Source organism: Podarcis erhardii (assembly GCF_964252035.2).
Source record: "Podarcis erhardii genome assembly, chromosome: 5".
NCBI lineage: Eukaryota > Metazoa > Chordata > Lepidosauria > Squamata > Lacertidae > Podarcis > Podarcis erhardii.
The window spans coordinates 43448646-43462325 of NC_138509.1; the positions used below are offsets into that span (position 1 = coordinate 43448646).

Here is a 13680-nt window from a genome sequence, read left to right on the forward strand (position 1 = left end):
GTTGGGGCTGCATTTTCAGTGTTAAGAGCACAGTGTTTTTGCATAGCCACGTGAAGCCTTCCCGAATTTAACATTTTACATGATTTAAGATGATGATATGGTGTGACAGGAGGGTGAAACATTAGGGAAAGGAGCGGCTTGTGGACTGTGGAAGGAGCAGGTGAATGTGAAGGGGAAAATAATTTCTCAATTGCCAGCATGACGTAGCAGTACCTTTAGTGTTAAGTGTTGTTGAGAAATACCTGACTACAGATTGCATTAGTATCTGCGTTTTCAACAACAGAGGGAATTCAGTAGCCAAACACTGATTAAACTGTGAAAAATTTAAGACTAAAATCCAGGGCATTTTCAAGAAGCACATGGAAACACACACAGAAGAAGAACAGAGGCTGAGTATATCCTGCCCTCTATAGCTAGCAATGCAGCCTTAAATCTTTATTCTCTATTCTACTAGTCCTTTTCTTTTGTCATTAAACTTTACTTTTAATTCTACACTTGAATTGAGCTCCACCACCCCCAAGTTCTCTCAGTCTCAAACATATATGGCTTAGATCTTAAAGACCTATGAATGCATTTTACTAAAAATACAATGTCACGCCAAGTAGCCAAATGCAGCTTCACCCACAAAGGTTTTCTCCAGTCTTGGTTTGCTCTGCTCTGCTCTTGCCCGCTAGCTTCCAAGATGTTGCTATAAAGCCAGCAAACAGCTTTGCTATAAGCCAGCAAAGAGGATGAGGAAGAGACACCAGTCCATGTGTTTTGGAAGTAAACACGCAGTCATGCCCAAACACCATATGACCTTGAAAGGAAGGAATTATCTTTCTTGCATCATCAGGACTTTTATTTTCTGGCCATAATCCCTGTGGGGAAGGTATGGTAGTTAAAAAAGAAAACTCCACAGACCAAGTAGTGGCAATCCTTTGAATTGTGCCAGGTAGTGGTTGCTTTTATTTCTGTGTGGCCAAAGGCTGATCTAGGGGAACGCAACCAGTTTGGTCGCACCAGGCGCAGAGTTTCTGGGGTGCCACAACTATGAAGTCCAACAGAAGGTGAAAGGGGGGGCACCAGATTTTGGCATCATCCAGGGTGCCACAGAAATTTGAGACTCCAAGATAGACCACTGGTATGGTTCTTGTACAGGTTTTTTTTAAAAAAATTAGATTATTTGGAGTCTATTTTCAGGGTTGTAAAGCAGCTTATACCTTTTCTTATATATTTAAACTATAAGCCCACAAAGTCAATACCTGACATCCCTGAGCAAAGGTGTCCCTGCACATTTAATTTTCTTTTTGGCCCATTTAAAATATACTTGTTTCCATTTACTGCCAATGTTCCCCAGATATGGACTCAATCTGCACATATTTTTCCTGTGTACTAAGGAACATAGAACACAAGTCAGATAATGTGAATTTTCAGTTGGAAAATTTGAGAACTTCTGTAAACAATTAGGAGCTCTAAAATTGTTCCTTGAATGCTGACAACACAGATAAGAATAGTACAGATTTTGCTTATCTTTCTAAAATGGAGCCGAAAAGGATACAAAGCAAACATTCAGCAGTTCTTTAACAAATTGACATTTACTTTCCATTTTCCATTAATACCCACATTGGTGTTAAAACCAAAACCAGATTGTTCTACAAAACAGTGTTTTTGCAAACTGTGAATTTCTCATTTTGTAGAGCCATGCATGGTGAAAGCATAGTAAACAGGTATTTTGCCTGCTGCTCATAAACAGCCAATTAGTGCCATGGTAGCAGAACTGCACAAGTCTGTATTTAAAATAACATGGACTTTGGAGCTGATTTTCTCTTAAAAAGCTGAAGAAATTAGAAACAGAAATGCTGCAAAAATACTGTGGTGTCCTGCTGGTTTCATAGGACTTGAGCCCATGGACTTGAGCCCATGTGCACTTTAATTAGTCACAAACTAATCTCTGCAAAGTAAATACCTACATGTGTATGTAGGAGTGTGGGGGACTCATTCTTCTTTGCTTCCATATACAAAACTCCTGGCACTTGTCAGTGAGGTCACCTGAGAATTCTAAACAAAAACTTGAAAAAGCTCCTTCCTCCTCTTCTTCCACCATCTTCCTTGCCCCAAAATGTATCTTGGGACAAGCAGACACGGCTCATCACAACCCCTGAGGCAGAGTTTTTCCCTTTCTGAAAGTCACCTCCTGCCCCTCTGTCTGAATCCAAGAGCATTACTTCAGTATTGGGACATCATTGGACACCGCCCTTTTTTAATTGCTGTGGGAAGTCCTAAAGCTACCAGCTGGATAGAGCAACTATAATAGGAGCTGCCAATTAGATGGCTAATTGGTCATGCCATCTTACTCTGCCCCCTGCCTTAAACTCTCACTGTTTTTACCAGTATCAGCTTATCATCAATAAATCCCTTTAGAATAAGATGTGCCTTTCCTTCCTGGTAAATTGCACACTAATCTATGCCCTTTCTGTTTATTCAACGTTTTATGTATCTCCTGTCATTGTAATTAGGCTCTAGCTTCCAGTTTCTTTATAAAAAACTTTGCAAATCTCAACTTAAGCGCTCACGGAAGGTCATTTGATGAATTCTTTCTTTGTCATTTTGGCACATTTGTAGCTTGCAATTTTGCAGTAAAAGCAATGGAACATGCTTCCTTATTACCTTGCCCTTGTCAAAATAATGGATAATTTCTTGATAGAGCTGATCTTTTAGTTGTCCTTGTGTGGCCGCCTGGTATCCATCCCTCTGTGTAAGATGCGCTGCGCATGGTTCTTCTGACCACTAAATTAAACCATGGAGAAAAAGAAGGGAATAACAGGTAAATGATGTACCTATAATTGTGCTCTATTTTAAACAAGCCCATGTGATGGGTTCGTAAGTTGTTTTGTGGGTGGGAAATATGACATCAGTGTTGACACCTTGGAGTTATCACCCACTTTTGCAACAACCAACTAACCAACCAACCAACCAACCAACCAACCAACCAACCGCTCTTCATACATTCAGGTTAACTGATCAACCACAGACCAGAAAAGACTTTTCCTACCAGAGCAGGGGCTAAATAAAAAGCTCTTTCAATTAAAATGACCTTGCATTCTTGCTCAGTGCACTCAGTTTTACATTGCAAAAGAGCCTGCAGCACTGAGTGATGTCAATATGAGTATAAAGAACTGTAAGACACAAAAGGAAAAGAGGCAGATGTAATGTGGGCGTACAGAGGAAAGAAAAAAGTTACGGATGGAATTACAGAAGGGGCTCATCAAAATGGAACGTTCTTGTCATCAGAGCTTTGCAAATGGCTCCGGCCACCACAAGTTGAAAAAACTGTCAAAGGCATAGTGGATAATATATGCCATTCAGTTAATAGAAAAAGAAATCACTGACCACAGTTAACAGAATCAAACTTCTGTAGACTTCAATAATGGTGTGTTTGTGTTTGTGTAATTGGGGGGGGGGGGAGGTGGTGCTTTTATCCTACTTGAAAAAGATCCTGCATTATTTTAAAATCAGCAATGGAATAACACTATACCATTTTAAACACAGCAAGCCTGTCTGATTTATAGGTTAGAGCTAATGCTCTTTTTACTTTTTAATTAAGTCTTACATTCAGCAAGGAGAAAGCTGTTATTTTTCCAGGTATCTGACTTCAAGTAATTAACAGCAGCAAATTAAGAAACTTATCTTGATTTTGAAATTTTATAAGGCAGCAGTAGAATCATTATAAAATTGAAATTCATTACACTTCTTTGCATGATAGAAGTATTGTGTTGTAGCCTCAATTAAATAAAGAGAGGAATTCAGGAAGAGAACATGATTTGGCCTAATGTTCTATGTATGAAATATACTGCTATATTTTAAAACTTGCCATGTTTTACTTTTCAATTCCTCTGCTTGGAAAATGATGTGCTTAACATATCTGGTTTATAATTCAAATTTGTAACGGAAAGCCATTGAAACAGAATAAAGTGACTTTTATTTAATTTTCTGCTATTTGCTTAGAAGTTCATATCACTGCAATCCTCAAAGCACTGACTTGCCTGCATGTGAGCTATGGGCCAGATTCAAGGGGTCAGTACTTGCGTACTAAGCTTTAAATGACCCAAGTGACTGTACCTGCTGTAATCTGGAGGAGAATGTCAACTTGTCCTCATCAGATGGAGAGACAAAGAGGATGGTGACAGAAGACAGGGCACTTTCAGTGGTGGTACCCTGTTTATTGATATCCCACTGGGAGAAATCAGGCAGTCCTCCATTCTGACCATTTTGGAGTAGAAAATCTAAACGTTTTATCTGGCAACCTTTGCACAACTCTTGTACTGTGGGTTTTTAACTGCTGTTGTTTCACATTTGCCTGGATTTCATATTTTATGTTTGAATAGATCCTGGGTTTACTCTTGGGAGGAAGGGTGGGATATACATGAGTAGACAAACAAACAAATTTTGAAATGTGTAGCCAACCAGCCACTTAAAAATAATGAAAGCTTCGCTTGCACAACACTCCTCAAGGTTAATATACAGAATACAATTCTCTGTAAAGGTGCATGGGGTCATCATTGGATCCCATTCTTATGGATGCTTAGTTGGGAGTAAACTGTACTAAACTCAGAAGGGACTAAACTGTACTAAACTGTACTAAACTCGCAAAGGGTTAGGCTGCCTATCTTCATGATTTCTTTCCCTGCACATTGTACCTCTCATTAGCAATTTAAAAAACTGCACACACTTTTAATAAAAGCTCTTCAGTGACAGCTTTATCCTTTAAGTGTCACCTGAATATCATTGACATTTTCTCTCTCTTTTTTAAATAAAAGACTTACAAATCAATTTCAGAAAATATGAGTATATATACTTGAAAATGTCTTTGTATAGGTCCTACAAATATGCTCTACACTTTTTCTACTGCTATATTAACAGGCTTGGGCTGCTATCTATTCATCCCCCCCCCCATGCATCCTGTTTGTCCTATACTAAATCTTTGTACCTTTAATTTCCCCCCTTAAATATTTTCTTCTAGAAGCATCAAAATAAATCAGTGGCTACCAGTGTTCATACCAGCTATTTTTGAAATGAATTATACAAGGGCATGTTGCACATAACATTATCCCCATCAGAAAATTACTTTCACTACCATCTAGAAATATTGATGAGTTAGAAAGGGGGCTTCTGCTTCATAATTCAATATTCTACAGCACACTCCAATATCACCAAATGTTTGGTTCTGTTCCCATGGAATGGCTTGCTAATTTCAAGATTCAAGAGACTACTGTGCTGAAGTTATGCATCTACACCTTTAACCTTCTGTTTACAATTATTTTTTTGGAAGGCCTAGTAGTCTGAAAACCTGATCTAATGTTTCGTAGGACAATGTTCTACATCTATACTTCTTTGTTACAACTGAATGGCATATGCTTCTATTCCTTTAATTTTCTGTCTAGAGCTATTCTTTTGGGAATCAATCAGTTGTTCCAAACAAGTAGAAGTATGGAATATTGTCTAAAGATGCACAGTATCATTTACTATAGCTTTTCAATACTAGGCAATGCCACCAATGGAGCTTGTTCTGACTCAGCACAGTTTCTTCTCCAATTTTGCAAAAAAATTCAATGAATATTACGTTTTTCTTTGTTTCTGTTTTCTGCCTTCCAAGGGTCCCAAAATTCCAAAATATGCCAAGGACAAGCAAACCCTACAACTGCTTATTTCACAACTACCTCATCATGAGATGTCTTTGTTTAACTGGAACCCAACCAAAAGGGATCCTGAGAGATTCACATTCAAAGGGCCAACTGAGCACAGAAACATAGCAAACTGTCAGACTAGCTCAGTACTGTTGATATTGACTGTCAGTGGCTCACAGATAGTCTTATCTGGAGAGGTCTGAGACTGAACCTAGGACAAGGCAGATGATCTACTAACTGAGCTATGGCATTTGGGAACATAAAGAAACAATCTTCGATACCGCATTCCAACTACAGTGGTACCTTGGTTCAAGAACAGCTTAAGTTTATGAACAACTTGGATTAAGAATGCTGCAAACCCGGAAGTAGGTGTTTTGGTTTGTGAAATTTGCCTTCGAAAATGAGAACATGTTTGCTTCCTGTCAAGTGTGTTCCATTTGTAAATTGAGTCCCACGCTGCTATGGGAAAGCATGCTTTGGTTTAAGAATGGACTTCTGGAACGGATTAAGTTCGTAAACCAAGGTCCGTTTGCTTATTTCTCCATGTCTACATCCTGATCCAGTATTATATGGTATCTTATCAAATACAAAAGTCTGTGCACATAGGTAATTTGTAAGGCTGTGTTAGTTCTGTAAGGCTGTCTTAGTGGTGCTTAGACCACTGGGGGTTTGGAATTCTTTAGAAATCTAGATGGGACAATGCTACACAAAGGCACCTTGCTGTGGAGAAAAATGTCTGAACAAATCTAGTCAAAGTATTATTTGGGCAAGGGAATAACATATACCCACTGTGAATCAATTTTCTGCCTAAGCACATGCAAACTCCTCAGAGCAAAATAGTTAGAGATACTATCACTTCTTTAAAGAACTCAAAATGTATTTACTGGAAAAATCCCCTTATGGAGGAAAAACTTTTAAAAAGCAAGTTATGCTGTTCAATGTGTTTTTCTCAATTCATTGCATTTAAAAAAAAATAGAAGTGAAAAATAGAAGTGAAAAGAATTTACAGAAATATTGAAGCATATTGTGCTTGTCCCATGAATGTACAATGCAAAAAGGATTGGAAAAAGTAATTATTTTGTCTTAACAGAACATATCTAGCTTAACTAGAAACCTCCTCTGGTTCAATACGGCTCCACAAGACATCAGGCAGCAGAATGGAGGAAGGAGAAAATTTCTGGTGATTCTGCAGGCATCTGTACTGCATCAAAATTTGGTTTGGATGGTTGAGGGTCTGTTTAGAGCATCTTTTAGGGAGGAATCTCTGAAAATTATCTCACTCCCCTTCTGCTGATGAATTCAGTATTAAAAAGATATTGAGTTCTCTGAATTAAGCAGTAGATAAGAGAATGGGCTGTTTCATATTTAAGTTATCGTATCAGAAGACATGCGGAAAAGTTTGTCTACCACCAGAGATCTAATAGGTCAGAGGTGTTTTTAGTATTATGAATTTGTTTATTGTATAGTTCTGCAAATGAAGATATGGCAAATAGTGATTTATTGATGATGTATAATGTTTATTATATTTTTGGTCAGGATCCAGCTTCCTGGATGAATATAGCTTGACCACAGTTGTCCATGGTTTGGTAACCTCTTGCTTAGATTACTGCAACACACCCTGTGTAGAGCTACTCTTGGAGGCTGGTACGGAGGCTGCAATTGGTGTCGAATTCAGCAGCTGAGTTGCATGTGGGAACAAACTACTGGAAGCATGTAACACCCTGTTTGTGAGATTTGCATTGGCTGCTAATCTGCTACCAGTTCAAGGTGTTCGTACTAACATATAAGGTCCTATACAGTTCAGGAGCAGGTGACTTGAAACACCAACATTTTCCTTGCATACCCAGTGGATCGCTGTAATCTGTGGGAGAATTGCTGTTTCAAGTTCCAAAGATCTCAGAAGACAACTCAGCAGTAACTTGAAGCAGGGTTTTTATTGTTATGTGGAAGAGCATTCCTGCCGAGATAACAACAGGCACCTACTACCTGTACTTTTTGGAAACAACTGAAGATACTTTTGTTCAACAGGCTTTCCCAGCAGGATAAATGGGTATTTGCCTTGAGAGTCTATTTTGTATGGTTTTAGTTTTGTTTTAAATGTATCTGGTTGTTGTTGTTTGTGGGAGGGTCTTTTTTTAAAAACCTTTTTGTCCTTTTTATTGTATATTGGCTAGAGACAACTTCATAGAAGGTGATTAATATATTAATAATAAAAATAAAAAAGGTAAAGGACCCTAGATGGTTAAGTCCAGGCAGAAGCGACTATGGGGTATGGCGCTTGTCTTGCTTTTCAGGCTGAGGGAGCCGGTGTTTGTCCACAGACAGCTTTCTGGGTCATGTGGCCGGCATGACTAAACCGCTACTGGCGCAACAGAACACCATGACGAAGCATGACTGCAAGTATATTCAGGCTTCCTAACACAGGTGACATCTCAGTTGTTTTCTATGGAGCAGAAAAGGTTCCTGCACTCAAATCCTCCTCCTACGACTATGGTTAGACAGTTCACTAGTTTCACGGTACAATCCTACACATGCTTACTCAGAAGTCAGTTCCACTGTGTCCAATAGTCCTATTTGAAACTAAATATTCAATCTCAAAAACTGTCATCCCCCCCACTTTCTTCCCTTGTTTCAACCCCTCAGGCAACTCCAAATTCTCCTTAGTACTTTGACTTAGAAAAACAGTAAGTTCTCTAGTTCTGAATCTCATCAACATTGAGAACTGTATGGGAAGATTCCTCACCAACCCAGACCCTTCAAATGTTATACAGTGCTGGTAGGAGGCAGGTGACAAAGCACACCTTGACTAACAATCCGCATTCATATTTTGTTTGTCCCACAAAAATGCTGCAATTCTAGACCTAAGCTTTCAATTTTTCTGAATCATTTAGTGCATTTTACAAGGGAGTGTTTCAGACTCAGTGATCTTGCAGCTTGCAAAACAAACGCTTAAAGACAGTACATTCGAACTATTATACCTTAAGCAGCTTTGCATGCAGCAGTAAAGTGTAGGCAGCTTCAGTGTAGTTATCACATTCTTTGTGCAGGTCACAAAGCTTGTACAAATACCTACAAGTAAAAAATTAAAATAAATTCTCAGAATTGTCATAAAACAAGGTCAAAGGGCTTAGCAGTTATGATTCCTATGCTCAAATAGAACAACATATAACTGATGTACTCATATTTTATTTTATTTTATTTCATCTGATCAGTATGCAGCACACAGCATGTCAAGAAACTCAACAACAAACAATAATGTACTTGTGCATTTTATAAGGTTGTAACTTCAGTGTCTATAAAACTGAAACTCTTTTTTGATAGCTTGGTGTCTGGAGATATGCAACAAAAAAGTTATGATGTTGGTATAAATGTGTGTCATTCCTAAAATGGGCAGTTAATTTGTTGTTTCAAGAAGCCCTCCAAGAAAACCACTGGGGACTCCATAGCTAAATTGCTACCACAACTAAGGCTACAATCCTATACACTCCTCCCTGGAAATAGGTCCCAGTGAACTCAATGAAACTTACTTCTGAGCAGACATGCATAGGATTGTACTGTTAAAGGGGAAAGAAATCTATTTTTAAAAAATCACTAAAATTGCTCTTAACATATGCATGGTCAAAATGGAAACTACAAATGCATAAAAGGCTTTATCTCAAATATGTTCTATACCTTTCTGAAGATTTGCTCAAAGGAATGTAGTCAGATGGTATAAAAAACCTTTTGGTAATTAGTAGCCTATCCTGGGGATACAAGATTTTGCTACCCACCAGAGAATGGGAGAATGGGAGAATGCAGTTGGGACAATAAAAAGTACAATAAGAATTAATGAGCAATCAGTCTAGCTGCAAAGAGGAAACAAGTAATTAAAACACCCCCCTGCACCCCTAAGCAACAAACAGAAACAATTTCAGTGAAGGGGGGGGGCGACAAAATAAAATAAAAGGGCCAGTATGCAAGAAGCAACAGTGCCTATGAAAGAAGAGGAGAAAGAGGAAAAATAGCTACTTAAAAGGCTGATAGAAGGGAGAAATGTAAATTCACGTTTTATCCAGTACAGCTGTGTTTTAATTACAAAAAAACCCTCTTTGGGGCGGGGAAAATGAGAAGACAAATATAAAAGACAGGGAAGCAACTAATCACTAATGCTTGGATTCTCTATTAAAAAGTAAGTTTTATTCATAACAGACCTATTGAAAGTAATGGACCTAAGTTATGTCCATCAATTTTAATGGGTCTACTCTAAGTATGATTCATGTGGGATACAACCTTAGGCAAACAAATGATTCCATTCTGGAGAAAAGTGGTGTGGAAGCAATAGACTAGACATCTATATATACCTAAAATATACAATATCCTAAATATTTAAACATTTAAAAATCAACCTAATTATAAAAAACAAGAGGAGCCACACCAATCCTAGCATTTCTCTTAACAGAACACAGACTCAGTTTTGAAGATTGTTGGAACAGTCAGATATGCAAATTGTATATTGGGCATATGAACGAAAGAACACATTTAATTAATCTTACAGACTCGTGAGCAGAACAGATTATCTGTTCCTTTTATTAGTGCAATCCCACAGCCCTCTTGCTTCATAAGAAACACAATGTCTAATAAAGTTAGGTTTACAAACCTTATGTACATTTCTTCTCTTTCAATCTCTTTGTAGAAATTCTGGAACAAGAAAAGAAAAGAAAAGACATTAGAGATTTGTCAGTGAGCCATACATATATTAGGCATATTTATTACATTAGAAACTCATAGCCACGTAACATTAGCCTCAAACTGTGACATGAAACTTGCTCCTGGTTAAAGGAGCTCATACATTCTTATAACTGTGAAATCTGCAAATAGTACTTTACATTTCACTGCAGAGATTCAGTATTTTCAGGGTAGGGCATTTTCAAGTCATACACCATTAGCTTTTCTCGGCTTTCTAATGTACAAAACAACATAATGTGCTAAAATGAAATTTCAAATTTCAAAGTAGTTTTGGTAATAAATCATACATTCTTGAATCTAATACTTTCTTAAGTACTGGATTTTTTTTAAAAAAACAACTTGACAGGACTGTTGTGAGGATTAATGAGAAAGAAAATAACAGAGCACTTTGCATGCTTAATTTGGTAAGGAATAATTCACTTAATAAAAAGAATGCATGTTTCTCCTGTTGTCACACCTTCTTACTTTCAGTATAGCAAGAACTTGATGAACGTTTTCAACCTCGACAGACTGAGATGGAATTCAGAGTGAAATCTGAAGTATACTTTCTGCTACAGTAACTCCATCAACAACGGGCTACTCTTATGGAAAATAACAATCCTGAAGGTGGAAATTGCCTTGGAAGAAAACCCCCCAATAGTGTCATTATGAAGTACGTATTTTTTGCTCTATAAGACTCACTTTTTCCCTCCTAAAAAGTAAGGGGAAACGTGTGTGCGTCTTATGGAGCGAATGCAGGCTGGGCAGCTATCCCAGAAGCCAGAACAGCCAGAAGGATTGCTGCTTTCACTGTGCAGCGATCCCTCTTGCTGTTCTGGCTTCTGAAATTCAGAATATTTTTTTTTCTTGTTTTCCTCCTTCAAAAACTAGGTGCGTCTTGTGGTCTGGTGCGTCTTATAGAGCCAAAAATACGTTATCTCTCATTTGAGACACAATTTGCTAACAGACCAACTTAGTAAAGCCTCATGTCCACCTGCTCGCTGTATCCTTTGCATGCACTGATGTTTCTTCTGTACTGTACATAAGCCTATGAAGATTCCTCTTCGTGTATCTAACAAAGTAGCCTGTAGCTCTAAAAAGCCCGCACACTTTAAAGGTGCCACAGGACTCTTGTCATTTTTTAATAACCAGGCTATTTTACTGAAGTTAGATTTTATCACTGGATCTTCTTTTCCTTGTATTTGCAGTGTACTTAGATGGATTATGACAGCAAACCCATGCTGCAAATGGATTAATACACTTCAGAAGTGAGGATCTGGGGAATTGAAAATAGAGGCAAACGCAACAAATACAAGTTATAGCGAAGAGCTAGAAAAATAAACCTCTTAAACTTTTCCGGTTTGATAAATTGCTCTAATTTCCTTTACAACTTTTGAAAAGCAATGGAAGCAATCCTAGTGCCTTAAAAAAAAAAAATACTGTAAAGTTTCCAACAGGCAGAATCTTGTCAATCTAATTCTATTCAGAAAAGCAGGCAGTCTCTTCTAAAAGCAATCCACATTTCACTCTACAGATCATGATCAATAGCTACTTCCAAGGACTCTCTCCCCTCCCGAAATTAAGTAATAGCACTACTACTGACACAAAAGTTAAATAATGAGGCGGATAGCCTCTTAAACGATAGCTCAGTTTACCAACAGTACACTCATGCAGTACAAATACCAATAAGAGATATAGTTTTAAACAGTAAGTTGCATATTCTGCAAGTATTCCTAAGCTTATTAAAGCATCAAGTATGTCGTGAGGAAGCCCAATGATCTAAACTTTGATTATCAAACTTTTCTGAACACCTAAGTTCATCTCGCGTCCTCATCCTTAGATAAAAGCTTTCATATTTATCTGAATTTCTGAACACTTGGGCCACACTGATTGTAAAATTGTGCAAATCCGCATTTGATTTCTTTTTTTAAATGAATAGCTTTGGTCAAACATCGTAACAGTTCTATTTTTCCTATTAGACTATGTGCATCTAATTTCATGACGTTTCTCTTTAAAATTGGTTGTGGTTGTTGTTCTTAACTTGCTAAAATAATAAAAGGTATGTTTCCTAGCAAGACCCCACTGTTACATTTACAAATTCAGCAGCCACTCTAAATTAAGCCAGTTCATTTCTTCTCACTCACCAGCACATTGACAGTACAGCTCATGCGGTTTTCCTTGTTTTCATCATGCATAATGGTTCTGTAATCCAGAAGTCTCTCCATCAAGCGAACCACAAGTTTAACAAAATTTTCACCATTTTTGGCAAGGTACTTATGTTTTCTACAGTGTTCCAGGAGACTGAAAATATAATTACAAAAACATCGTTAATCACACTCGGGAGCAGGCACTTGACTAAGGTGTAATTTTAAATATTTTGTATCATTAACATATTTTAATTATTCCTAGGCTCCAAAGTTCATTATAATCTTATTGGTATCTCTCTCGACTATGTTCTAAGACAAATCCCACTGCTAAACCAACACTTACATTTTGTCAAATAACACTTTATACTGTTCATCTCCTCTGCCTCCTTCTACTTCATGATCCAGCTTTGTGATGATCTCATTTTCAAACTACAATTAAATAGAACAAGCGTAAATAATCAGCACACAGCAAATATTTCATTTTATTACTGTAGAAATCAATGGGTCATAGATTTGTTAAAGCTCACAACAAGATATACGACCACTGTTTTTCAGCTTGATTGGCTTTTAACAGTTTGAGATCTCTCATATTAGGCCATGTGTAATGATCTGTTGCCCTACGAGGATCTTTCAATTCAGAAAATACTTGGTCATGTTGTTAAATGGGGCTTAGATGATTGCTTTAAGAAAATCTAAATAAGGTATCTGATTAGCCGAATAAGGGGTGGAGAATAACACGCCGAACAGGCACACAATGTCCTTTACAATAATTATAATAGCAACAAATGCAAGCAGTTTGAAGCATCATTACTGATGATATATAACACCTTAGGCAGGACTGCCAATTGCATCATCAGTTGGATGAGCACCCTAACATCTATTTGAACTAGAGAAGTTGGCTCACCTCAGAACACATCTAATGGGTATCTCCAAAGACATTTCATTGGGGGATGGAATTTGTAAGCTGAAGCAGAAAAGAGCTAGTCAGGAGGTTAAAGAGAAGGGTGTAACAAGACCATAGGGATGGAAATTTTATTCTGGAAGAAGCATTCTAAATTGGATGGTGGCATTATGACAAGTAACTGAAGCAACAGATTATTATTAATATATTCTTCTCGTACATGTATAAACTTATTTTATTATAATATTGAATCAATAGTTGT

At 37.6% G+C, this 13680-nt stretch overlaps 1 protein-coding gene across 4 annotated transcripts in view; it reads right to left on the reverse strand.

Annotated features, from left to right (window-relative positions):
• The window catches only part of DOCK1 (dedicator of cytokinesis 1), a 376896-nt gene that overhangs the window by 52646 nt on the left and 310570 nt on the right, over window positions 1-13680 (reverse strand). For all 4 annotated transcript variants that reach the window (XM_081863133.1, XM_081863131.1, XM_081863134.1 and 1 more), the window contains exons 34-38: window positions 12861-12946; window positions 12515-12671; window positions 10303-10343; window positions 8645-8735; window positions 2650-2769 (exon numbers count right to left, since the gene is read on the reverse strand). In XM_081863133.1, the coding sequence (XP_081719259.1) occupies window positions 2650-2769; window positions 8645-8735; window positions 10303-10343; window positions 12515-12671; window positions 12861-12946 (495 nt within the window). The remainder of the gene's footprint in view (window positions 1-2649; window positions 2770-8644; window positions 8736-10302; window positions 10344-12514; window positions 12672-12860; window positions 12947-13680) is intronic.